This window comes from Tursiops truncatus, chromosome 21, assembly GCF_011762595.2.
Source record: "Tursiops truncatus isolate mTurTru1 chromosome 21, mTurTru1.mat.Y, whole genome shotgun sequence".
NCBI lineage: Eukaryota > Metazoa > Chordata > Mammalia > Artiodactyla > Delphinidae > Tursiops > Tursiops truncatus.
This window is the reverse complement of record NC_047054.1, coordinates 34885294-34913064: the sequence shown is the minus strand read 5'-3', so window position 1 is coordinate 34913064 and position 27771 is coordinate 34885294. Positions and strand designations below refer to the sequence as shown.

Sequence of the window (27771 nt, the reverse complement as noted above, 5' to 3'; positions counted from 1 at the left end):
AGCTACATAAGCTGCTGGTAAATTTTGGAAATAAATCCTTTGTCAGTTGCTTCAATTGCAAATATTTTCTACCATTCTGAGGGTTGTCTTTTCATTTTCTTTATGGCTTCCTTTGTTGTGTAAAAGCTTTTAAGTTTCGTTAGTCCCATTTGTTTATTTTTGTTATTATTTCCATTACTCTAGGAGGTGGGTCAAAAAGTATCTTGTTGTGATTTATGTCATAGAGTGTTCTGCCTATGTTTTCCTCTAAGAGTTTTATAGTGTCTGGCTTTACATTTAGATCTTTAATCCATTTGGAGTTTATTTTTGTGTACGGTGTTAGGGAGTGCTCTAACTTCATTCTTTTACATGTAGATGTTCAGTTTTCCCAGCACCACTTATTGAAGAGGCAGTCTTTTCTCCATTTTATATTCTTGTCTCCTTTATCAAAAACAAGGTGACAATATGTGCGTGGGTTTATCTCTGTGCTTTCTATTCTGTTCCCTTGATCTATGTTTCTGTTTTGGTGCCTGTATCATACTGTCTTGAATACTGTAGCTTTGTAATATAGTCTGAAGTCCTGGAGCCTGGATCCTCCAGCTCCGTTTTTCTTTTTCAAGATTGCTTTGGCTATTCAGGGTCTTTTGTGTTTCCAGGCAAATTGTGAACTTTTTGTTCTAGTTCTATGAAAAAAGCCATTGGTAGTTTGATAGGGATTGCATTGAATCTGTAGATTTCTTTCTTCTCAAGTGCTCTTGGAACATTCTCCAGGATATATCATATCTTGGGTCACAAATCAAGCCTTGCTAAATTTAAGAAAATTGAAATCATATCAAATATCTCTTCTGACCACAACGCTATGAGACTAGGTACCAGTTAGAGGAAAAAATCTGAAAAATATACAAATACATGGAGGCTAAACTATACAATACTTAATAACCAAGAGATCACTGAAGAAATCAAAAAATACCTAGAAACAAATGACAATGAAAACACAATGACCAAAAACCTATGGGATGCAGCAAAAGCAGTTCTAAGAGGGAAGTTTATACCAATAAAATTCTACCTCCAGAAACAAGAAACATCTCAAATAAACAACCTAACCTTACACCTAAAGCAATTAGAGAAGGAAGAACAAAAAAACTCCAATGTTAGCAGAAGGAAAGAAATCATAAATATCATATCAGAAATAAATGAAATAGAAACAAAGAAAACAATAACAAAAATCAGTAAAACTAAAAGCTGGTTCTCTGAGAAGATAAACAGAATTGATAAACCATGAGTCAGACTCATCAAGAAAAAAGGAAGAAGACTCAAATCAATAGAATTAGAAATGAAAAAGGAGAAGTAACAACTGACACTGCAGAAATACAAAGGATCATGAGAGATTACTATAAGCAACTATATGCCAATAAAATGGACAACCTGGAAGAAATGGACAAATTCTTAGAAAAGCACAAACTTCTGAGACTGAACCAGGAAGAAATAGAAAATATAAACAGACCAATCACAAGCACTGAAATTGAAACTGTGATTAAAAATCTTCCAACAAAAAAAGCCCAGGACCGGATGGCTTCACAGGCGAATTCTATCAAACATTTACAGAAGAGCTAACACCTATCCTTCTCAAACTCTTCCAAAATATAACAGAGGGAGGAACACTCCCAAACTCATTCAACGAGGCCACCATCACCCTGATACCAAAAGCAGCCAGAGATGTCACAAAGAAAGAAAACTACAGGCCAGTATCACTGATGAACATAGATGCAAAACTCCTCAACACAATGCTAGCAAACAGAATCCAACAGCATATTAAAAGTATCATACACCATGATCAATGGGGTTTATCCCAGGAATGCAAATATTCTTCAATATATGCAAACCAATCAATGTGATAAACCATATTAACAAATTGAAGTATAAAAACCATATGATCATCTCAATAGATGGATAAAAAGCTTTCAAAAATATTTAACACCCATTTATGATAAAAACTCTCCAGAAAGTAGGCATAGAGGGAACTTTCCTCAACATAATAAAGGCCATATATGACAAACCCACAGCCAACATCCTCCTCAATGGTGAAAAACTGAAACCATTTCCACTAAGATCAGGAATAAGACAACGTTGCCCACTCTCACCACTATTATTCAACATAATTTTGGAAGGTTTAGTCACAGAAATCAGAAAAAAAAAGAAATAAAAGGAATCCAAATTGGAAATGAAGAAGTAAAGTTTACACTGTTTGCAGATAACATGATACTATACATAAAGAATCCTAAAGACACTACCAGAAAACTGCTAGAGCTAATCAGTGAATTTGGTAAAGTAGCAGGATACAAAATTAATGCACAGAAATCTCTTGCATTCCTATACACTAATGATGAAAAATCTGAAAGATAAATTAGGGAAACACTCCCATTTACCATTGCAACCAAAAGAATAAAATACCTAGAAATAAGCCTAACTAAGGAGAGAAAAGACCTGTATGCAGAAAACTATAAGGCACTGATGAAAGAAATTAAAGATGATATAAACAGATGGAGCGATATACCATGCTTTTGGATTGGAAGAATCAACATTGTGAAAATGACTATATTACTTAATACTTGCTTTTAACAGTTTGCCTCAGGTTCTGATTTCTGGAGAAACCTAAATAGTGTTTGAGTGGCATGTAGTGTCATGGTAATGAGTGAGATCATCCAGGAGAAAATGTGTACATTGAGAAGAGAAAGTGTCCCAAGACTAAGACACCACAACCTTTCTTTAAAAGTGAAAGAGAGAAAGCAATTTTGGGTAAGGAGACAAAGAAGAAATAGCTAACGAGTTAGGAGGGAAATCAGGAGATGATGGGCTATGGAAGACAAACAAAAAAGTGTGTTTCAAGGAGGAAATGATAGATAATGTTGATAGCTGCAGAGATATAAAAAACTATAAATAAAATAAGAGCTAATTTTTATCAAAGAGCTAGCTTTTGGTTTTGTTATTTTCTCAATTGTTTTTCTGTTTCCAATTTCATTGATTTCTGCCCTGATTTTTATTATGCTTTCTCTTCTGCTTTCTGTAGGTTAGTATTGCTATTCTTTTTCTAGTTTCCTAAGGTTAAAACTTAAATTATTGTTTTTAGATCTTTATTCTTTTCTACATTTAGTGTTATAAATTTCTCTCTAAGCACTGTGCATTCCACAAATTTTGATAGATTTTATTTCACTTTCCACTTTTCTTAAGATTTCTTGTTTAGCTCTCATGTTATTAAAAGTGTGTCATTTATGATACAAATAAACTTATTTACAAAACAGAAACAGACTCACAGACTTAGAGAATGAATTTATGGTTATGTGTGAGAGGAGTGTAGGGGGGAGGGATAAATTGGGAGCTTGGGATTGACATATACATGCTGCTATATTTAAAGTAGATAACCAACAAGAGCCTACTGTATAGCACAGGAAACTGCTCAATATTCTGTAATAACTTCAAAAGAATAGATACATGTAGAATATCTACATGTATTCAGTATAACTGAATCACTTTGCTGTACACCTGACACAAACACAACATTGTTAATCAACTATACTCCAATATGAAACAAAAATTTTTAAAAATAAACTAAAGGTGTGTCATTTAACCTTCAAAGGCATTGAGATTTTCCAGCTGTCTTTCTGTTATTAATTTCTAGTTTAATTCATTATGGTTTGAGAACATATATTGACTCCCTTTTTTTTAATTCATGAAGAGCATTTTATGGTCCAGAATGTGGTCTTTCTTGGTGGATGTTCCATGTGAGCTTCAGAACAATGCATATTGTGCTATTATTGGATATAGTCTATTAATAGCAACTAGATCCAATTGATTGATAGTTTGGCTCAGTTCAACTGATTTTTTGTCTACTGGATCTGTCAATTATTGATAGAAAGGAGTTGATGTCTCCAACTATAGGTAGATTCTCTATTTCTTCTTGCAGTTTTATCAGTTTTTCCTTCATATATATTGATGATTTGTTGTTAGGCACATGCACAGCTTTACTTAAAGAATTGACCCTTGTATCATTATGTTCTTTTGTATTCCTGATAATTTTCCTTATTCTGAGCAGGCTTTGTCTAATACTAATATTACCACTTCAGCTTTCTTTTGATTTATGTTAGTAAAGGGATATTTCTTCATCCCTTTACTTTTTTTTTTCTTGGTCTTAGCTATTCTAGGGCCTATCAATTTACATGTTAATTTTAGAATAAGCTTGTCTGTATCTACATAAAATAAAGGTAAAATAAGAACAACAAAAAATACTTCCTGAAATATTGATAGGAATTGCATTACACTTATATATCAATCTGGGAAGAATTGACACTATGTTGAGTCTTCCAATCCACAAACACAGTATGTCTCTGCAGGGCAGGTCTACTGGTGACAAATTCTCTTAGTTTTTGTCTTTCTGGGCACGTTTTTATTCTCCTTCACTTTTCATGGATAAATTTGCTGGATACAGAATTCTAGATTTGTGGGTTTATTCTTTCAAACCATTAAACATTTTTCTTTACTTTTTGCATGGTTTCTGAAAAGAAGTCCACTATAATTCTTGTTTTTCTTTAGTGTGTAAGGTGTTTTTCCCCCCTCTCTAGCTTCTTTCAAGATTTTCTCTTTGTCTCTGTTTCTTCTGCAGGTGTCCATTTTTGGATATTTATTATGTGTGTTATTCTCTGAGATTTCTGGATCTGTGTTTTAGTGTCTGTCATTAATTTTGGAAAATACATATTCAGCCATTATTACTTCAAATATTTCTCTGCTTCTTTCTTTCTTTCTTTCTTTCTTTCTTTCTTTCTTCCTTCCTTCCTTCCTTCCTTCCTTCCTTTCTCTTTCTTTCTTTCTCTTTCTTTCTTTCTTTTTTTCTTTCTTTCTTCTTCTTCTGGTATTCCAATTACATTTATGTGGTATCTTTTACAATTGCCGTGCAGTTCATGAATGTTCTCTATTATTTCTTGGTTTTCTTTTTGCATTTTGGGAAGTTTCTATTGACATATCTTTAAGAACACTGAATCTTTAATTGGCCATATTCAGTCTACTGGTAAGCCCATCAAAGGCATTCTTCATTTCTGTTATAAATTTTTATTTCTAGCATTTCCTTTTTTATAAATTTATTTATTTAATTTATTTATTTTTGGCTGTGTTGGGTCTTCATTTTTACACATAAGCTTTCTCTAGTTTCAGTGAGCCAGGGCTACTCTTTGTTGTGGTGTGCAGGTTTCTCATTGTGGTGGTTTCTCTTGTTATGGAGAATGGGCTCTAGACACGTGGCCTTCAGTAGTTGCGGCATGAGGGCTCAGTAGTTGCAGTGCATAGGCTTAGTTGCTCCGTGGCATGTGGGATCTTCCCAGACCAGGGACCGAACTTGTGTTCCCTGCATTGGCAGGTGGATTCTTAACCACTGCACCACCAGGGAAGTCCTTCTAGTATTTCCTTTGATTCTTCCTTAGAGTTTTAATTTCTATGCTTACAATGCCCATCTATTCTTGCATGTTGTTTGCTTTTCCATTAGAAACTTTAGCATATTAATCATAGTTATTTTAAATTCCTGGTCTGATAACTCCAAAATCCTTGCCATATCTGAATCTTACTCTGATGCTTGCCTTATTTCTTCATACTGTGTTTTTTCATATGTTAGCATGCCTTTCAATTTTATGTTGGAAGCTAGACATGATATATTGGGTAATAAGAACTGAGGTATGCAGGCCTTTAGTATGAGGGTTTATGTTTATTTCACTAGGAATTATGCTGTGTTTACTGTTTTCCATAGCTATAGATGTCCAAGTCTTCAATTTCCATTACTATCCTAGTTTTGGTCTCTCTCTTTTCTTAGGATTGCCTGGAAATCCCTCATTAAATAGTGTCTGAAAATTGTAGCTTTTCATCTGTAATTCTCTGTTATATACAGTAGAATTATTGATGTGATTATAAGGGATGGTGAGGAGATAAGTATATTTATAGTCCTATCATTAGTCTCAAGTTTTAAGTAAGCCTGGGTTTTGCCCCAAAGTGTGAACTTCAAAAGTGCATCTCAACTTTTCCTCCCCTTAAGTAAGGCAGAAATGCTGGAGATGATTGGAGTTTGGTATTTTCCTTACCTTACTTTGACTAGGCTGTTATAAAGTAATTTCCCTGGAGGGAAGGGAGAGAAGAGAAGTCTGTGACCTTATTTCAAAATGATTACATTTTCCTCCTTCTATCAGAAGCTCATAGAGATTATTCTGTTGTCTTCACAATGAGAACTTGGGTGGTGTTCCTGGTGGTAAAATTCACAAAAGTGTGGAGGACTCCATGAGACTGAGACAGCCCAAAGTTTGTAACTTTCACGCTCATCCACACTGAGTCTCCAGGAGTTCATCGAAGTTTTTAAGTGTTTTTAATAATACTGGCTTCAGCTAGGGCTTCTAATCTTGAACTTCAGTTCACAGTAATCTCCGATTCTATGTATGCACCTGTCTGTCTCTCTACTTTTTAGCAGTGTTGCTGAAATTTGGGCTCTGTACACTGATGCCAGATTAAATCCTGGAGACAGAGATTTGGGTGAAGTAGAAAGAAATAGCTTTATTTCTCTGCCAAGCAAAGGTGGCCACAGTGGGTAATGCCCTCAAGACTGTGTGTCCCACTCTCGAGGGGGTAGCAAGGAGTCTTATAGTGCTCAAGGTGCAGGGTGTGATCAGGTCATGGAATTTCTTCTGATTGGCTGGTGATGAGGTAAGCGGGAATCAGCATCATCAGCCTTCTTGTTCCAACTGGTCTGGGGTCTACATGCTTGTGGGTAGCATACAGTTAACTTATTCCACTTGGTGGGGGTTTCAGTATCTGCAAAACAACTGAAAGGACATGGCTGAGAATATTATCTATAGTCCTTGAGGAAGAACTAAAGATCCTTGACGTTGTTTAATGGCTAAAGTATTATTTTGTCTTGCTTGACTGTTTTCCTTTCATTCTGCATTTTCTCACTTCTCTGATTAAATTTATTCTTTGACTAAAGTTTTTCTACAGACAAAAGGCCGAAAGAGAACATGGGTGGGGGTCTATTCTGGGAAGGGCTCATAGAGTCTTGCTCAGTTAAAGCAGCATTTTTCCTCATTATGTTGATACACTAATGGATCTGTTTGATTTTTCAGGACTTATTGATTTTGCAATAAGAATGAGAGGATTGGGACTTCCCTTGTGGTCCAGTGGTTAATAATCCACACTTACAATGCAGGGGGTGTGGGTTCAATCCCGGGTCAGGGATCCCACATGAGGCAAGGCCAAAAAAAGAGAGAGAGAGAGAGAGAAAGAGAATTGATAACTTTTACCTGTTGGAGCAGAAACCAGAAGGCTTGGCAAGCAAATTTTAAAACAGATTTATTCAACAACAAAAAATCTTAAATTAGAGGTCATTGTCTTCCACAGATTCCATCATCAAGAGGGGGAGTTTTAGTTCAAACTTCCTATCTTTGCAAAAATGTAGGTCTGTTTGTTTTTCTTTAGCAATGAAATAAGAAGTTCTTTATATGGTTTAATATTTGAAAGAAAACACTTTAGAACAAGTTAGAATATTTACCATATACAAATTAATTCTATTGTATTAAGTATATTTATTTTTTAAAAAGCAGAATGCTTAAACTTTTCCAACTTGTACATACTGGAATAAAGAGGAAGTTTATTACTACACCTAACTCACATCCTTTATGGTGAGGAGAATGCTCAGTGACAGTTCCAGTATTTCCTACTTCTGCTCTCCTTCCACATGGAAAGTCTAGGAAGTAGTCAGAATTTGGCTTGGCATTTCAGATGGCCACTCTGATCCCAGGACTACATCCTCTGGTGTCCCTGCCCTCAGACCCTAGGATCCATGACTCTGGTCTTACTCTCCCTTAGCCACAGCCTCCTGACTTCATGTTTCTGTAACAATTCTTGCTGGAGATCCTCAAGGGTCTCTGTTACTTTGGCTAGAATGATGGAAGCAATCTCAGAATTACAAACTTGCCATCTGGATCTTAATTCCAGGTGTCACATTTCCCAGGATCAGGGGACAATAGCCCTACTCCATTGAATGAAGCCTTTCCACACTTTCTGTCAAAATGACCCAGGCCCAGACCTGCATTCTGAGATTATATCCTTCTCCAGCAATATTTTTCTAGCAAGATGTCCTCTGCTATCCATCCTTCATCTCTGTTGTGCCCTGGCTACTATGGTAGAAGAGTGTTTCCTCGACACCTTGTCATTTAATTCACCACCAGTAAATGTGATGGGTCAATAGGAATATGAAGTGTTGCTCAAACTCACTAAGAATCAGAGAAGTGCAGATGAGAATTACACTGAGCTATCACCTTAGACACATGAGATTGGCAGACATTTGAAGATTGCTAACTGAAAGTATCAACCAGGATATGAAGAAAGCAGGAAACTTTCTACACAAGAGGACAGAAATGCTCAGTGAAATTAAATACACTGTTGCCCTGTCCTCCAGCACATTCTATTCCTGATGTCTATCCAAGCAAAGTCCTCGTGTCCAGGGCACATGTAGGAAAGTGCTGATTACAGTGGTATTTGTAGTAACAAGGAGTTGGCAGCAACCTAAGTGTCCTTCACCAGTGGTACCGGTAGGTTAAATGGTTTTAGGTTGGTTTCCTCCAAAACCAGACCCTGAGATGAGGATTTATATTCAAGTAGCTTACTTGGGAGGTGATTTAAGGGAGCACCACCATGGGAGTAGAAAAGTGAGGCAGCGGCTCTTTGAGACTCAAAGAAGGATACATGATCAGCACATTACCTCAGAGGACAATGGAAGCTTCCTCTCAGTGGAGAACATAGGGAGGCAGTGCTGGCCATGACCCCAGAGTAACCCCACCTTAGTAGGTGGAACACAGGGGCATTTATGCACCCACTCACATTTTCCAGGCTGAGTGGTGTTCCAGGGCCATTAGTTGCAGGTCCATCTGGATGGCCCAAGCACAGGCCAAGAGAAAGCCTTCACATAGAGAGTCCCAAGTTCATGCAGCATAATACAGGAGGCATGGACTAGAACTGTTAGTGCCAAAGAGAGAGCACAAGGCAACACTTGTGTCCTGAAGATGGTTTTAGAAATGGGGGGGAGTGTTGTGGGATGAATTAGGAGATTGGAATTTACATATATACACTATTGATACTATGTGTAAAACAGATAACTAATGAGAACCTACTGTATAGCACAGGGAACTCTACTCAGTGCTCTGTGGTGACCTAAATGAGAAGGAAATCCAAAAAACAGGGGATATATGTATATGTATAACTGCTTCACTTTGCTGTACTGTATAAACAAAAACAATATTATAAAACAACTATACTGCAATAAAATTTTTTTTAATTAAAAAAGAAAGTGTAGAGGTAAGTACATTAGAAACAGCAAGAGTGATAGACCTATACCATTAACATAAATTAAAAATACATGCAGAAACAAAAGCACATTATATATGTCACACTCGTAACTTATATGTGGACAAATTTAGGACACATTATACAGTGCCTCAGGGTGGAATGGTGAATGGGACTGAAGATGGGGAAGAAATTTAGGGGCCTCATGGAAATTCATGAGGAAATGCTGTCATAACCTGAGGGAGTGATTTAAAATATCCATCTCCTTCTACTCCTCTAGGTTAATGAACCTGCTTTTCCTGGATCCCCTTAAAACCCTAACCTCCCACGTTACACTTAGGATATCTGGATTCAGCCACCCTAAGAGTAGGAACTGTATGGATTACAAGGTCACTCCACTCTCAGTCTGGTGCCAGGTCTCGCCAGAGTACATTTGAACAAGAGGTGCACAAGGACAACCCAAGTTCCCACGACTACATTTCCCAGAGCGCCCTGGTGATTCTAACAAGATTCAAGGGGTGGAGCAGTTTGCAAACCAATGAGGTCTCTTCCTGGGCTTGTCCAGGAAGTGGGAGGATGGCAGTCAGCCCGGTTCCTGGTTGTGGGACCCAGGGGAGCTCGGTAAGTGACGTGTTGTGCTTTGAAATTGGGGTTTAATCCTATTTCAAATGTGAGTCCAGGAGACTAGATACTACACACACCCGAATGTCAGGTCCTAAGCCAGTTCAGAAAGTTTGGCTGACATATAACTTGAATCCTTATGCTGTAATTACTGTACAGGATAATGGAGGAGATAACACACCCCAGTTCAAACTGTCGGGGTTGATGCCAAAAGCTCAGCTTCTCTGTACACCGGTGCCAAATCAGATCTTGGAGACAGAGTTTTGGGTGAAGTAGAAGAGGAGAGCTTTATTACTTTGCCAGGCAAAGGGGTACACAAGAGCTCCTGCCTCGAAAAACTATGTGTCCCAACCCAGGAAGATTTGATAAGGAGTTTTATAACTCCTTATCAAAGGAGTTATCAAAGGGTGGGGTTGCAGACAAGATGAGGATGTGTGTAGGGTCTCAGGTGGTAAGTCTTCTAATCTTGATGAGCTTCTCTGGTCCCTTTAATCTTGCTTTGGGTGGTTTCTTGCCTGCCCCTCCCTTGATTAGCAACTGTTTGAGTCTGCCCTCTGGAACTCAGGGAAGGTCATGGAGGCTGTAGTCTTTCCGACAAGAAATCGGGGACAAAAATAAAAGGCCAAGCCTCCATACCTGGGTGCCTCGCAGGGCCCTGCTCAGTTTCAGGGTTAGAGTAACAGCCATGTGACATCCCAGGTGTGAGGACTTGGGTAGGTCATTTAAGCATCTCTAAAAGTCAGTTTATCCCTCAGAAGATTGGAGCTAATAAGAGAGCTTACTTTAAAAGTTTGTTGCGAGGATGAAAGTATATAAAATATATCTAATGTGTACAACACGTGATTCAGGGGACAGGATTTCCCTCTTGGATAATTGAAACAGCAATGTCCACCTTCTCTGTCCCCACCTGGGTGTGTCCCAAAGGGCCCAGTTAGTCCTGCAGTCATCAAATTCATGATCACTCCTGCTCCTCCTGCATTAGCTCATCAGAAATTCTCTAATGATCATCCCCAAACTCCAGGGAGGCTGTGTTGTGTTGTCTGCACAGTTCAAGGGAATTCTTGAGGACATTTTATCTTGATGGAAGGAAGACCCTAAGGGGAAGGTCTTCAGGAGCCATAAATGACAAGAACCAGCTCTTTCACTGTCAGGCAGGCTGAGGACACCACTCCCTGAGCACAAATGTTTAGAATTCCACAGGAGAGAGGAGCCTGTGGAGGCTGACAGCCCCAGAGCAAGGGGTCTGTGGGCTCTCCCCTCCGGACTTTGCTCCCTTGCCCTGGCCCGATGCCCACAACAACAACACGCCTGTTGGCTCTTCTTTGATGAACTGACCTTTCCCTTCCCCCAAGTCACAGTTTAGTTCCTCAACCACAAAGTGGCTGACCCTGCCCCCTCTCACTCAGAAGGAAGTTGTTAACTGCCAACTATGTATATAGCTGCATCCTGCCCAGAGACTTATTTTGTTTGCCCTTTACATTTTAAATAGTTCAGAGCCAACTTTAAAAATAGGCAGATTTCACCCACAACTCTGAGTTTCTTCTCCTCAAGACGGGGGAAAAAAAGAGAAACAAAGAAACATTCAGAACTTCCTGCTGCCTGGGTGTAACTTTTTTTTTTGGCTGTTTTCCATGGGCTTTCTGTGCAGTAAGCACTGTGAAGGACGGTCTGTGGGCACGGCTTGCATGGCAACTTCTCTTGTTTTCATCCAGAAGATCACTGGGCTGGCCACTTGTCCCTGGGGGTGGGTTGGGTTGTGGTGTCCTTGCCGTGAGCCTCGGCACCAAAAAAAGGTAAGTAAAGGGAAGGGATGGGAAGGGAAGGGAAAGGGAAGGAGAGGAAAAGAAAATCACAGCATATAGAATGAAAAGCCACTTAGAAGTACCTCTTAAAATTCTACTATTCATTTGGACAGTTCTAATGCTAGGCATATACCCAATGAATTGAAAACATACAGAAAAAAGTACTTGACCACAAATGTTCTCAGCAGCACTGTTCACAGCAGCCGAAGGTGGAGCGGAACATAGAGACAGGACGTAGACTGGTGGTTGCCAGAGGCTGGAGGAAATGGGGAGTAACTGCTTCATGAGTTTGGGGTTTTACTGGGGGTAGTGAGATATTTTGGAACTAGATAGAAGTCGTGGTTGCGCAAAGTTGTGAATGTACCAAATGACACGGAATTGTTCACTTTAAATGGTTTATTTAGGTCACGTAAATTTCACATCAATTTTTATAAATCTGTTGTCATGACAGATATGCTGGCAGTAGGTACAGAAAGTTCCACCTCTGTCCAAACGTGTATTTATGCTGCTTGTAGCCCTGAGTGTGTCATCAGCATTTCACTGCCTTCCCTTGGGCCCTCATTTTAGTTCCTGAAGGATAAAACAGAGGACTCCATTCCTTCCTTCAAAAGGAGTTTTTTTTGTTTTTGTTTTTTTAATATCAACTCCCTAGTACTTCTGTCCCAGAGACTTATTTTGTTTGGCTTTTCTATCTTCAGCTGAGCAGCTGTGTTCCCTCTGGGCCTGCTTGGTAGTCCTCACAATACCTGCCTGACTCAGAGCTTTAGCTCAGAGGCCTGGCTGAGCTGCAGGCCTTCAGTACATAAAGCCCTATTGTCCAATGGCCTCTGAGTAGGGCTAGCCTAGCAGCTCCCTTTCCAGCCAGAAATCAAGCAGATGCCCACCTGCCCTGGGGTCAGGGAGGGTTGTAGTGTCAATCCAGTGGGATGCCATATCCTTCACTGAGACAGAGAAAAGGAAAAAGAAGGAAAAGTATAGGAAATAAAACACAAACACCATACACACACACAAAGAAAAGCCACTCACTAGCACTCCTTAAGGCTCTTTTATTCAGTCGTGCCAGAAGTTCAGGAAGTAGGTATAGAAGATTTCATCTCAGTCCATAACTGTACTTGTGGTGGCAGCATCTCAGGCGTGAACTACCTCTGGATCAACCTGTTTTTAATTCTTCTATTTTAGGCTTTTGCTTACAACTTTATTTGGGGAACGAATAAGGGTTTCTTTAGTTGAAAAATAAAATAATAAAAATGAAATAAGATAAGATAAAATAAAATAGAAAAACACTGCTGTACATGAAAGAGGTAGAGACCCTAGACTGGGAGCTGGACAATGAGTTCTTCATATTGACCTGCTCTCCAGGGCTACATCAAAAAGGTAATTTGTAACTGAAGTACCATGTCACTTAGGGATAAATCAAAGCAGCCAGTTGACTATTTTTTTTTGTTGTTGTTGTTCAAAATGCCTATGTTTAATTTTTTTTCTCAGTCATCCATCATAAATACACTTTAGGCAAATTTAAGAGTAATCTGACCTACAGTTTTTGTCCATTTTTAGCCAATATAAGCATATACAGTGTTGAAATATTAATTGCAAATGTCAAAACAGAAAATGAAGTATATGTGTAAGTTTTATTTGAGTACTAAGCCCCTACAGGATGATACACCTTAAAATGGTACATATTAAAACATTTTTAGTTATCCACTTCATTAACCACAGACAAAGCTGCTTTAGGAGTATTATAAAGAATATTATCTGACTATATTCAATAGGGTAAATTATTAATATTGGTGGTTCAGAACTCTCTCTACATTGCTTTGGATAGAATTTGAAATGACGACCTTAAAAAACCTATTTGAAATCATCATTAAAAGATAATGCATTTATTTTTACTCACCTATTAGAAAAAGAAAGAGGCATTAATACTGGATTGAAAAGGTAGGAAGCAGATGAAAAAAGAACATGCAGGGTTAACTAGACAGAAAGTAAAATCAAGATATAAACAAAATACTATATCAACTCAAGAGCCTTGACTTAAAGCATTCGTAGCCAGACAACTTTCTGATTCTTCTATTAATGAAACCTACGCTATTCTTGGAATTGCCTTTTTGCACTAGTCCTGCCCAGTGTCTTGAACCAGACCACTAGGGAGAATCCGCTTCAAGAAGTTAAACTCATTTAACCCGGAGCCTCCCGTCAGACACACCTCGTACTGGTAGCTCTGGGACAGGGTCCCCGTGCCGCTGACGTCCACCAGGTGGCCTGGAAAGTGGCCCTCGGGCACCGAGCAGCGACTCACCGAGGCCGCCACGCCCCTCCTGCACAGCCGCACCGCGACGAACACCAGTACCGAGAAGAGGAAGAGCGACGACACCGACGCCAAGGCGACCACCAGATAGACGGTGAGCAGGGTGGCCGGGGCCGCGTCCGCCGCTTCCGCTTCAGGGGCCGGCAGGTAGGGCCGCGAGAAGCCGTCCACCAGCAGCACGTACAGCGTGACGCTGGCCGAGAACGGAGGCTCGCCGTTGTCCTTGACCAGCACCACCAGCCTGTGCTTGGCCGCGTCGCGCTCGCTCAGCAGCCGGGCCGTGCGCACCTCGCCGTTGTGCGCCCACACGCCGAGCAGCCCGGGCTCCGTGGCCTTGAGCAGCTGGTACGACAGCCAGGCGTTCTGGCCCGAGTCGCCGTCCACTGCCACCACCTTGGTCACCAGGTATCCCGCCTCGGCCGCCCTGGGCACCAGCTCGGTGCAGGGCGCCGAGGCGTTCTGCAGCGGGTACAGCACGAAGGGCGCGTTGTCGTTGTTGTCCGCCACGAGCACGCGCACCAGCGCCTGGCTGCTGAGCGCGGGCGAGCCGCGGTCGGCGGCGCCCACGCGGAACTCGAACGCCCGCAGGGCCTCGTAGTCCAGGGACCTCAGGGCGAACAGGTGGCCGTTGTCCGGGTTCATGGACACCAGGGAGGCCAGGGGCACGTGCGCGTCGAGGGGCGGCAGCAGCGAGTAGGTGACCTGGGCGTTGGCGCCCGCGTCTCTGTCTGTGGCGCGGACGCTGCCAATGTGCAGGGCGGGGCTGTTGTTCTCGCGGACGGACAGGGTGTAGGAGGTCTGGGTGAAGGCGGGGGCGTTGTCGTTGACATCGGACACCAGCATGGTTATGTTGTGCTGGGTTTTCAGTCTCGGTGTCCCCATATCTGTGACGGTGATGGTGATGTTATATTCGGATCTTGTTTCTCGGTCCAGGGCTGTGTTTGTGACTAAACTGTAAAAATTCTCAACAGAGGGTTTAAGAATGAAGGGAACATCATTTTGGATGGAGCAAACCATCCTTCCATTGTCTCCAGAGTCAGGATCTGAAACGCTGAATACAGCAATTACAGTCTCCTGCAAGGTTTCTGGGATCTCAGTGATAAGCGTTGACATGGTCAGTTCCGGCGGGTTGTCATTCAAATCCATCACTTGGACAAACACCACACAACTGCCAGAAAGGCCCCCACCATCTGTCGCCTGAATATTTAATGTATAAGTCTGAATAGATTCAAAATCCAGTTCCTGTGTTAAAAGGAGTTCTCCCGATTTTGCATTTATTCCAAATGTTTTCCGAATATCCTCAGATGCTTGGGAAAGTACGTAAGATATTTCTCCATAGGTTCCAATATCTAAATCTCTGGCAGAGACAATGGCAACCTGGGATCCAATGGGGCTGTTTTCTAGGACATGCGCCTCATAGTGCAGCTTTGCAAAGTCGGGGGCATTATCATTGATGTCTAAGACTTCAATGCGGATTAGGGCGGTCCCAGACCTGGGTGGAATTCCGCCATCCAGCGCTGTGACGGTTAATCTGATCTCAGGCTGTTCCTCTCTATCCAGTGCTTTGTCCAGCACCAGCTGTGGTAATATTGTGCCGTCGGAACTGTCTTGTAATTTAAGATGGAAGTGGGAATTGGGGCTGACTGTGTAACTTTGGAGACTGTTGCTTCCTACATCTAAGTCCTGGGCAAGCTCTATTAGGAAAGTAGTTCCAGGAGTGATACTTTCTGAAATTTTCAATATTATTTCTTTGTCTAGGAAAACTGGAGAATGATCATTTATGTCCCTAATCCGTAGCTCAGCCTGGAAAAACTTCAAGGGATTTTCCAGTAACATCTGGAAAGGTAGTACACAGGGCTCGGTAGGGCCACACAGCTCCTCCCGGTCCAGTTTCTCACTTAACAACAAATCCCCGGTCTGCCTATCAAAATGCAAGCGCATTTTTTTCCCTTTGGAAACGACCCCGGGGGGCCCGAGCAGCTAGATCATCTACCTCCAACCCCAAGTCTTTCAACAGATTGGCCACGAAGGAGCCACTGTCCATTTCCTCGGCCACTGAATAACGCCTAGGCTCAGAACCAGCCTGAGCTATGCCCAGCCAAACAAAGAATATCAAGACTTGCCTTTGTTTCAGAAAGCATTTCTTCCTCTCTCCTGCCTCCATCGCTCTCTCGTCTCCCAGCAAACTTGACCCAGCTCGGATTCACGTTGTCGCTGATCTATCTCCCAGTATCACTCAGACACTGGGATAAGTGGAGATGCCTATGGCCCTGATTTCCTGGAGCAACTGCCTTAGAAAGCCTCCTTTTCCTGCTTGCTTCTTTAGCAGAGCATCTAGCTAGAGGAACCGCCAGTTGACTATTGACCATTCAACAAAATAACAAGAATTCATTTGGTGACAGAAGAAGTCTCTTTTGCCTGACTTTCAAGGCCCTCTGGAAGTTTCCTCATCCCTTACATCTTACCTTTCTTTCACACAGCTCTCCAAAATGACCACTGATATGACTTGTCAGGTTCCCCAGATTTAGACGCTGAGGCCAGGACCATGTGCAAGTGGCTTATGATGTGCTCCTGGGAGAACTCCAGTGTCAGCCTGAATGTGAATTATAACTCAAAGTCTTTCCAGACTCAAGGCAAGGCAGCTGAGTTTTCAGAACCTCTCACCAGTAAGTCACTGATGCAGGGCTGCCCTGGCAGGACATGAAGTCCCTGGCACTTCCAATTTTCACATAGGAAGGCAAAGCAGCTCCAGGAACCCCCAAGAAGTCTTCCAAAGAGTCCACAATGCAGCTCCTTGAGCACAAGGACACAGAAGCCATGCTAGTCAGAGGCAAAGTGGTCAAACACATCTAAAGGTTTCTGGGTGGCTTAAAGACAGCATTCTCCCCACATTAGCCTCAGTCCTGAATCCTCACCAATGCCATGTGCCCTCTCAAGGTACCCTGAGCGTGCTCTGGTCTTTACCCTCTGTACCTGAGGCAGAAATCTATAGGTCTGATGGCTTCCATTACATCACATTTTAAAAATGTTTTTAAACTACTTTAGCCAAATTCTCATAACATTTCTACTCTTTGTTCTATATTAAAAGGAAACAATTCCTTATATATAGTTCTGTATCCACCTTTGATTTCTTTCTTGAATATAGTTTACAGGTGAGATGTCTGGCTGTAGTGGAGCTTGGACTCCTCAATCTTTCCAGTGAATACGAGGGAAGATGACTGATGACAAGAGATACTTTAATGGCTGATCTTCTATATATCGGTGGTTCTTCTTCCTTTCCAGTGACACCATACATTAAGAACACTGCGTTATTTTTCTACCCCAATATCCCCAATTATACTTTACACATAAAGGAAGACCATGTGTTACCATTACATATTGGTCTTTGCTATGTTTGGTAATTCTTGTAGTAGCAATCAGGGACATAGAACATGATTCACCCCTCCTAACTGATCCTAGGGCAAATAATCATCTGACTGGTTCCTTCTGAGCCCCCTTATGCTGGCTTCCACAACCTCCAGGCTCAGAACCCATCAGTGTTGCTGTCATTTCCTGTGGTTACACTTGCTACACCCTCCCCTATGCAACTCAGATGCCCACTTTACTCTTCAGTTCTTTCCCTTCTGTTTTGTGATTTTTAGGTACTTTTCACAACTCATGTAACACTAAACTATCTTTTTGTTTTCAAAGGAAGTCACAGTATACATTTTACTATCTCTTCTATTATTTCTAGAGTTCAGTCCAGGAGAAAGGAATTTCTGAGACTTCTGAATTAAAATTGAACATCAACTTGCTTCCATTTGCTTAGAAATGTTTTAAGTGCCTTTCTGGGATTTCTCAGTAGATGCTCTAAGTGTGTTCTTTATATATCCCTTGAGTCTTCTCTAATATTAATCATGAAGCTGAAAGGAAAGGATATATCTGCACAGAAATGCTATATATCAAGAAATAAGGCTAGTTGTGTTTTCAGTTAGCTATTTTCCTGGCAACTGTTTCTAAGTTTTGCTAGTATTTCACTGTGAATCACAACTTTAGTCATAGCAATTTCTTTTGTTTAATCACAGAATACTCAAGTAATATTTGGTTACTCTTTCTGATTTACTTCACTCTGTATGACAGACTCTACGTCTATCCACATCTCTACAAATGACCCAATTTTGTTCCTTTCTATGGCTGAATAATATTCCATTGTATATATGTACCATATCTTTTTTTTTTTTTTGGAGTACACAGACCTCTCACTGCTGTGGCCTCCCCCATTGGGGAGCACAGGCTCTGAATGCACAGGCTCAGTGGCCATGGCTCAAGGGCCCAGCCACTCCACGGCATGTGGGATCTTCCCAGACTGGGGCACGAACCCATGTCCCCTGCATCGGCAGGCGGACTCCCAACCACTGTGCCACCAGGGAAGCCCTGTGTACCACATCTTTACCCCTTCATCTGTCGATGGACATTTAGGTTAATTCCATCTCCTGGCTATGGTAAATAAGGCTGCAATAAACATTGGGGTGCCTGTGTCTTTTGAAGTATGGTTTTCTCAGGGCATATGCCCAGTAATGGGACTGTGGGGTCATATGGTAGTTTATTTTTAGTTTTTTAAGGAACCTCCATACTGTTCTCCATAGTGGCTGTATCAATTCACATTCACACCAACAGTGCAAGAGTGTTCCTTTTCTCCACACCCTCTCCAGCATTTATTGTTTATAGATTCTTTTGATGATGGCCATTCTGACCACTGTGAGGTGATATGTCATTGTAGTTTTGATCAGCATTTCTCTAAAAATTATTGAGCATCTTTTCATGTGCCTCTTGGCCATCTGTGTGTCTTATTTGGAGAAATGTCTACTTAGGTCTTCTGCCCATTTTTTGACTGGGTTGTTTCTTGTTTTTGGATATTGAGGTACATGAGCCCTTTGTATATTTTGGAGATTAATCCCATGTCAGTTGCTTCATTTGCAAATATTTTCTCCCATTCTGAGGGTTGTCTTTTTATCTCATTTATGGTTTTCTTTGCTGTGCAAAAGGTTTTGAGTTTAATTAGGTCCCATTTGAGTTTTTTTTTTTTTTAACACCTTTATTGGAGTATAATTGCTTTACAATGGTGTGTTAGTTTCTGCTGTATAACAAAGTGAATCAGTTATACATATACATATGTTCCCATATCTCTTCCCTCTTGTGTCTCCCTCCCTCTCACCCTCCCTATCCCACCCCTCTAGGTGGTCACAAAGCACCGAGCTGATCTCCCTGTGCTATGTGGCTGCTTCCCACTAGCTATCTAGTTTACGTTTGGTAGTGTATATATGTCCATGCCACTCTCTCACTTTGTCACAGCTTACCCTTCCCCCTCCCCATATTTCCATTACTCTAGGAGGTGGGTCAAAATGGATCTTGCTGTGATTTATGTCATAGAGTGTTCTGCCTATATTTTCCTCTAAGAGTTTTATACTTTCTGACTTTATATGTAGGTCTTTAATCCATTTTTAGTTTATTTCTGTGTATGGTGTTAGGGAGTGTTCTAATTTCATTCTTCTACATGTAGCTGTCCAGTTTTCCCAGTACCACTTATTGAAGAGGCTGTCTTTTCTCCATTGTATATTCTTTCTTCTTTGTTATAGACCATAGGTGCATGAGTTTATCTCTGGGCTTGCTATCCTGTTCCATTGCTCTATATTTCTGTTTGTGTGTCATTACCATATTGTATTGATTACTGTAGCTTTGTAGTATAGTCTGAAGTCCAGGAGCCTGATTCCTCTAGCTCCATTTTTCTCTCTCAAGATTGCTTTGACTATTCAGAGTCTTTTTTGTTTCCATACAAATTGTAAAATAGTTTGTTCTAATTCTGTGGAAAATGCCATTGGTAATTTAATAGGGATTGCATTGAATCTGTAGACTGCTATGGGTAGTATAGTCATTTTCACAATATTGATTCCTTCAATCCAAGAAAATGGTATATCTCTCCATCTGTTTGTGTCATCTTTAATTTCTTTCATCAGTATCTTGTAGTTTTCTGAGTACAGGTTTTTGCCTCCTTAGGTAGGTTTATTCCTAGGTATTTTATTCTTTTGGTTGCAGTGGTAAATGGGATTGTTTCCTTAATTTCTTTTTCTGATCTTTCATTGTTAGTGTATAGGTATGCAAGATAGTTCTGTGTATTAATTTTGTGCCCTGAAACTTTACTAAATTCATTGATTAGCTCTAGAAGATTTCTGGTGGCATCTTTAGGATTTTCTATGTATAGTAGAATGCCATCTGCAAACCGTGAGCATTTTACTTCATTTCCAATTTGTATTCCTTTTATTTCTTTTTCTTCTATGATTCTCATGGCTAGGACTTCCAAAACTATGTTGAATAATAGTGGCAAGAGTGGACACCCTTGTCTTGTCCCTGATCTTAGAGGAAATGCTTTCAGTTTTTCACCATTGAGAATAATGTTTGCTATGGGTTTGTCATATATGGCCTTTATTATGTTGAGGTAGTTTCCCTGTATGCTCACTTTCTGGAGAGTTTTTATCATAAATTAGTCTTGAATTTTGTCAAAAGCTTTTCCAGCATCTATTGAAAGGATCATATGTTTTTTATTCTTCAATTTGTTAATATGGTGTGATTCGTGTATATTGAAGAATCCTGGCATCCCTTGGATAAATCCCACTTGATCATGGTGTATGATGCTTTTAATGTGTTGTTGGATTTGGTTTGCTAATATTGAGGATCTTTGTGTCTATATTCATCAGTAATATTGGTCTGTAGGTTTTTTGTGATATCTTTGTCTGGTATTGGTGTCAGGGTAATGGTGGCCTCGTAGAATGAGTTTGGAAGTATTCCACCCTCTGCAATTTTTTTGGAAGAGTTTGAGAAGGATGGGTGTTAGCTCTTCTCTAAATGTTTGATAGAATCCTCCCATGAAGGTTTCTGGTTCTGGACCTTTGTTTGTTGGAAGATCTTTAGTCACAGTTTCAATTTCTTTACTTGTGATTGGTCTGTTCATATTTTCTATTTCTTCTGGTTCAGTCTTGGAAGGTTGTACTTTTCTAAGAATTTGTCCATTTCTTCCAGGTTGTCCATTTTTTTGGCATATAATTGCTTGTAGTAGTCTCTTCCAATCCTTTGTATTTCTGTGGTGTCAGTTGTAACTTCTCGTTTTTCATTCCTAATTTAGTTGATTTGAGTCTTCTCCCTTTTTTTCTTGAGTCTGGCTAAAGGTTTATCACTTTTGTTTATCTTCTCAAAGAACCAGCTTTTAGTTTTATTGACTGTTGCTATTGTTTTCTTTGTGACATTAAGAAAGAATTAGGTTTTTAATTCCCACAAAACACCTTTCAGCATGCTTAACTTTCTGATAACACCCTCACCTGCACCAGTTTTGTTTTGGGGGTTTGTTTTTATTGTTTGTTTTTAGATCCAAAGAACATGAAAATCCTTTTTTGACAAGGCTTAGAAAGCTGACAGTATCTCTTTTTTCCTCCCTCTATATGAAGGATGTATTTAAATGAATGTTGGTCAGTAAGACATTTGTCAGCTATGGGTATTGGGTGCTTAACTGTCTAATGTTACCATTTGAATATTGTATATGATTGTAAGGCTTATGTCACTAAAGATTTTTATTCTGATTTTTCATGATCAAAATTCATATGATATTGTATAGACATGCTTTGTAGTGAACTATAGTAGCAATAATTTCTGTACATGATCTAGGATTTATTCCAGCATTTCTTTTCCTTTTTTTTAAAAACAAAATATTTTATTTAAATTAATAAATGATGGAAATAGAAAAGTCTACATAAAGATTTTAGAAGGAGAACTTACAGGACACAAATTTGTGATTCATTAGATGAGACACTTGGATGTGATTCCTAAAGCTTTTATTGAGCATTGCCAAATTTGTAAGCTTCATAGGGATGGACATTATATTTATAAATGCCCTTCTATAAGGGTTACTGTAGATGTGAAATTCTTGACCTTAATATCATCTTTGAAAATATTAAATTGAAAATTCTGTTAACTTATATTTTAAGAATAGGCATATTGTATTACTGCAAGAGATTTGATTTTCAGCAGAGTGCAAAGTTCTTTCAAATGCACATGTCTTTTTTTTTCTAATTTCATTTTGTTTTAAAGCACTTTTTAAGTGTAGTTTTCTCATTTAGTAAATGTCTAATTGAACAAAAGAGAAAGACAATAGAAATACATAGCTTATCACCATTAACCTATGGGTGGGATTCTTTGTACCATGTCACCTCAGGCCATGTCATCTTACCAATAGTAATGCACCACTGTTACAATTAGTGTCCATACTAGATTAGAACTCTGGTAACAGGGGACAGAAATTTTTTTCTACATAGGATTTTATAAAATACAGACTTTTGGGGGTGGGGTGCTCACCTTACCAGAGAGTCAAAAGATAGCCTAATCCTCACCAGTGTCATGTGCCCACTCGAGGTACACTGAACATGCTCTGTTCTTTATCCTCTGTACCTGAGGCAGAGGTCAATAGGTCTAATGGCTTTCACTTAAGTCACACTTTTTAAATGTTTTAAAATTACTTCAGCCATTATTCTCATAACTTTTCTACTCTATCCTATAATAAAAGGAGTCAATTCTGCCTTTCTCTTCCTTAGTTTTTCATTTTGATTTACATCTTCACAGGCTGATGGAGAGGTAACACTATTAGAATATATACATATATATATTTTTTTTCTATTATCCTTTTTGAGTTTTATCTTTTCCTTCAGAAATACCAATTATCTTTATATTGGATTGTCTTTGACTGGTTTTATGTCTATTAACTTTTCTCTAACTCTTTAATGGCTTTATCTCTTCATTAAAACCATTGAGTATTAAGTTTTTCTACATAAGTCATTTGATATTATGCTATATATATATATTCCCCTATTGTTCATAATTACTTATATATTATCTTTGTTGTTATTCTTAATTAGTTTCCTAAGTTATAAATAGTTCTTTTGATAATGCTGTGTTATTTTATCACCTCATTTTTTTGGCTTTTTGGTATGAGTCCATTTTAAATGTTCTATATCTTCAAGTACCTGTGAAGAATATCTTTCCATTGTTCAGTTTATGTTTCTTCTTGAGCTTGTTGTCATTTCCCCCTATCTTTTGTGTATTATGTCCTTTTCTTCTGATCCCCATCTCATAGTATATTTGCATTCTGTTTTTTCATCATATTCATGCATGTATAGTTCTGTCTCCATCTTTTATTTGTTTCTTGAATGAAATGTGACTGGTGAGATGTCTGGCTGGAGTGGACCTTGTACTCTGCAATCTTTCCAGTGGAGATGAGGGAAGATGACTGAAGACAAGAGATATTTTGATGGCTGGTCTTCTGTATGGATGGTTCTTCATCCTTTCTGGTGACACCATACACTAAGAATATTGCCTTATTTTTCTGCTCCAACATCCCCAATTATACTTTACACCTAAAGGAAGACAGGTGCTACCATTACATACTTGTCTTTTCTGTGTTTGGTAAATCTTGTAGTAGCAATCAGGGGCCTGAGACAGGGTTCACCCCTCCTTGCTGACTGTATGACAAATATTCATCTGGTCTGTTGTGTCTGAGCCCCCTGCTGGTGACTTCCACAGTGTCCAGTCTTAGAACCCACCCGTTTTGCTCCCATCTCCCATCATTGTACATTCACTTCTCTTCTCTGTGCAACCCAAATGGCCATTTTACTCCTGTTTTGTGATTTTAAAATACTCTTCATATTCATGTCCCAATTAGAACTACTGTCCTTGTTTTCAAGAAAGAATATGATATATTTAAAACTTTTTTCTTTTATTTCTACAGAGTGAACTAAGAAGAAGAACTATCCTAAGTCTTCTGAATTAAAACTGAGACTCAATCTACATTGAACTTCCTCAGAAAGGTATGCTTTTCTGAGACATCTCAGCTGGATCCCTAAGTGTGTTCACTCTCCCTCCTTTTATTCTTTTCTTATATTTATGATCAAGGAAAATGAAATGGTATATCAGTGCACATCTAAATTACAAGTCAATATATAAACTTTGCAGTGTTTTCACCCAGTTTTATCCTGACAACTACTTTCTAGTGCCTCCATATTTCACCTTCTATCATAACTTCAGTAGTACAAAATCTCTTATATTTAGTCATGGAATATGCAGATATAATTTGGTTATAACATGTTGCTTGCATCCAGACCCTGGCTTCTTCTCAATGAACTTGAAGCTACTAAATTCTAAAGTAACATAATATTTTTTTAACATCTTTATTGGAGTATAATTGCTTTACATTGTTCTGTTAGTTTCTGCTGTATAACCAAGTGAATCAACTATATGTACACATATATCCCCATATCCCCTCCAGAGGAGCAAAGAAAAATCTTTAAAATCAAAAGATAGCTTTAAAAAATATACATTAATTTCCAAATAAAAAGATGTTGGTTAACTCAGAAATGAAATGGCCAGGCAGTTACAAATCATATTGCTTTTGTTCCACATCACCTGCCCTCCTTACTTACCCAGCACTGATTCTGGATACAGAAGCAGAAGAGGGTCTGTGGTGGTCTGGCTAAGTACCAGTTGTTCTCTTGGTGTCTGAGTCGTAGAGTTTTTGGCTTGTGCTGATGCATGTAAAGATGAGAAGAAATGAAATAAGCTTAAGAGATTTGGAGGAGATCAGATTGCAGACATCAAGAATAGAAAAAGTTGAAACACTAGCAAAATGGGAAGAATAACTGATCAAAAAAGAGAATTAGGTGAATCTGAAAGAAATGACATTAAGAAGGACAACAGGGATACATAACTTATCACCATTAACCTAGGGGCAGGGCCTTTTGTAACCTCTTACCTCAGGCCATGTCATCTTATCAATGGTAATGCACCACTGTTACAATCAGTGTTCACACTGGATTATGACTCTGGTATCAGGGGACAGAAACATTTCCTATATGAGATTTTACAAAATAAGGACTACTTTTTTTTTTTCTGGTTCACCTTACCATAAAGTCAAGATATGGCTTAAAACTTGATTGTTGTCTTTTCTCATCTTTCCTTTTCCTGCTTTTCATTCCTCAACTCAATAAATTCTTTGTTGATATTATTCTTCAGCAAGTTCTCCTAGTAGATTTGAGCTAATATCCTACCAGGTTCTGGCCCTGCAGTAGAAGCATCTGCTTAGGTTTCAGCAAAAGTTCCTCAACAGAGTCTCATTGAACTGACTTGGACCACATGCCATCCACACGCAAAACACTGGTCCTAGAGAAAATGTGCTTTGAATTGCGCCTACCTGGGTCATATGTCTATTCATTCAGCTCAGTATGTACAGCTCACTCTCCATACAAGCCAGACATAACAATTTGATGATGGTGCATTTTGCCCAAACTGCAGCCTTCCCCTACTGCCCTTCTCACAGTGATTACTCATCTCCGAGTAAAAGACAAAAGGTCAGATCTCATCTCAATCCATGCTTCCACTTACTCCCTCTGCTCCCTTCATCTTGTCTTCCTTGAACGTTCTTTGGAAACTCTAGGCAGGTTCCAGTTTAGGGCTTTTTTTTTTTTTTAACCCTCTGGTCCTTCTTCCTAAATTGTCCTCCCACATTTGTGGACATGGCTCATTCTCTCACATCCTTAAAGTCATAGTGAAGCTTCCTCTGCCCACCTTATTGGAAACTGAAGCTCTCTCTGTGCACATCTTATCTACCTTCTTTGCTTTATTTTCCCCAGAATACTTATCACTATCTAAGAAATTGCATGTTTTTAAAATTCATTTAATTCACTGTGTCATACCAGACCCCACTAAATTGTAAGATTCTTTAAGATAAGCAACCACTAGGTCAGTAACATATACATAATAGATTTTCAGTAAACTATTTATTGAATAAATCAGTTTGTGAATGAATATGAATCTTTGAGTAGGGAAATTTGTGTAAGGTTCAGCTGAAGAAGATATTGAGTTGGTCAAGTACCATGAATGAAAGTACTATATTATAATTCTCCTGTTTGTATTAGAAACTGTTTGTAAACTCTATTTTAATTGATAGCAACTTGTACCTCTCCTTATTCATCACCAAAAAAACCACATGTAAGCTCTTTATTATTTTACTCATCACTTCATCTGGATTTCCAACTTCTCATGTTCAAAACATGGAAGAAGTGATAATACTTTTCTTTCAGGGTTACTCGCACCATTAACTGAACTTATGCATGTGAAAGCCACTAATACACTAAAAGCACACACACAAAAAGGCTTATAATTACAATTATTTATAACCATTGTTTGTGTTTACATGTTTAAAATACATTTGTTATCATTAGGCTAATCAAAGAAATTCAAGTAAAAAAGGAATATTTTTGTTTTGTTTTCCTTGCCTTAAGGAATCATGAACATTGAAGCATATTTTGAAAGAATTGGTTATAAGCACTATAGGAACAAGTTGGACTTGGAAACATTAACTGACATTCTTCAGCACCAGATCCGAGCCATTCCCTTTGAGAACCTTAACATCCATTGTGGGGAAGCCATGGAATTGGGCTTAGAGGCCACTTTTGATCAAATTGTGAGGAGGAACCGAGGTGGGTGGTGTCTCCAAGTCAATCATCTTCTGTACTGGGCTCTGACCACAATTGGTTTTGAGACCACTATATTGGGAGGGTATGTATACAACACTCCAGCAAACAAATATAGCAATGCCATGATTCACCTCCTGCTGAAGGTGACCATTGATGGCAGGAACTACATAGCTGATGCTGGATTTGGACGCTCTTACCAGATGTGGCAGCCTCTAGAGTTAATTTCTGGGAAGGATCAGCCCCAGCTGCCTTGCACCTTCTGCTTGACAGAAGAGAGAGGAATCTGGTACCTAGACCAAATCAGAAGAGAGCAGTATATCCCAAACCAAGAATTTCTTAATTCTGAGCTCCTGGAAAAGAATAAATATCGGAAAATCTACTCTTTTACTCTTGAACCTCGAACAATTGAAGACTTTGAGTCTGTGAATATATACCTTCAGGAATCTCCAGCATCTGTCTTTACAAGCAAGTCATTTTGTTCCTTGCAGACCCCAGAAGGTGTTCACTGTTTAGTGGGCTTCACCCTCACCTACAGGAGATTCAATTATAAGGACAATACAGATTTGGTAGAGTTTAACACACTGAATGAAGAAGAAGTAAAAGAAAATCTAAAAAATATATTTAATATTTCCTTGGAGAAAAAGCTTGTCCCCAAACATGGTGATAAATTTTTTACCATATAGAGTAAGCAATAAAAATGGTCTCAGTATTACTTCTGGTGCTGTAACTTTTTATTATAAAAAAGTTTAAACGTCTATAAAAGTAGAGAGAATGAAATAATAAACCTGCATTTGTTTATCACTCAGTTTATCAGCTATAAACTAGAGGCCTATCATATTTTCTCAATGCTCCCAAATTATATTGAAGAAAATGCTAGATATCAAATCATTTCACCTTTAAAAATGTCAGCATATATAATTAGATAACATTTAAAAAAACATAACCATATATTTTTTCAAAAATAATAATAGCAAAGATGTTTTAATGATGGCCTATGGTTTTCTTGAGGAAAAAGTGATTTATGCTAGAAAACTTTCCACATTGGTTAATGTTGAATTCATACAACATGTTTACCTATAATTCAGTAACTAGAACCTTGAGGGAAACTTTTTTATTAAATTCTACCAGTGTATATCCAATGTCATATTTGTGC

At 39.2% G+C, this 27771-nt stretch overlaps 2 protein-coding genes across 4 annotated transcripts; one reads left to right on the top strand and one right to left on the bottom strand.

Moving 5' to 3' along the window:
- Window positions 1-13196: 13196 nt before the first annotated feature.
- Window positions 13197-16459, bottom strand: LOC101322240 (protocadherin beta-2). Its single transcript, XM_019921593.3, is given in 2 exon segments — window positions 13197-16032; window positions 16034-16459. Coding segments are annotated over 2 exon segments (2358 nt in total). The 5' UTR covers window positions 16235-16459; the 3' UTR covers window positions 13197-13875.
- On the top strand, window positions 14025-27330 carry LOC101327889 (arylamine N-acetyltransferase 1). 3 transcript variants are annotated; one of them, XM_033848722.2, is made up of 3 exons: window positions 14025-14164; window positions 23876-23954; window positions 26424-27330. In XM_033848722.2, exon 3 carries the CDS (start codon window positions 26429-26431, stop codon window positions 27299-27301), a length of 873 nt encoding a protein of 290 aa, XP_033704613.1. In that variant the 5' UTR covers window positions 14025-14164; window positions 23876-23954; window positions 26424-26428; the 3' UTR covers window positions 27302-27330. The 3 variants fall into 3 exon arrangements, with proteins under 3 accessions (XP_033704613.1, XP_073654684.1, XP_033704614.1); XM_073798583.1 differs by lacking the exon at window positions 14025-14164 and adding an exon at window positions 14739-14763; XM_033848723.2 differs by lacking the exon at window positions 14025-14164 and adding an exon at window positions 15884-15914.
- The last annotated feature ends 441 nt before the right edge of the window (window positions 27331-27771 follow it).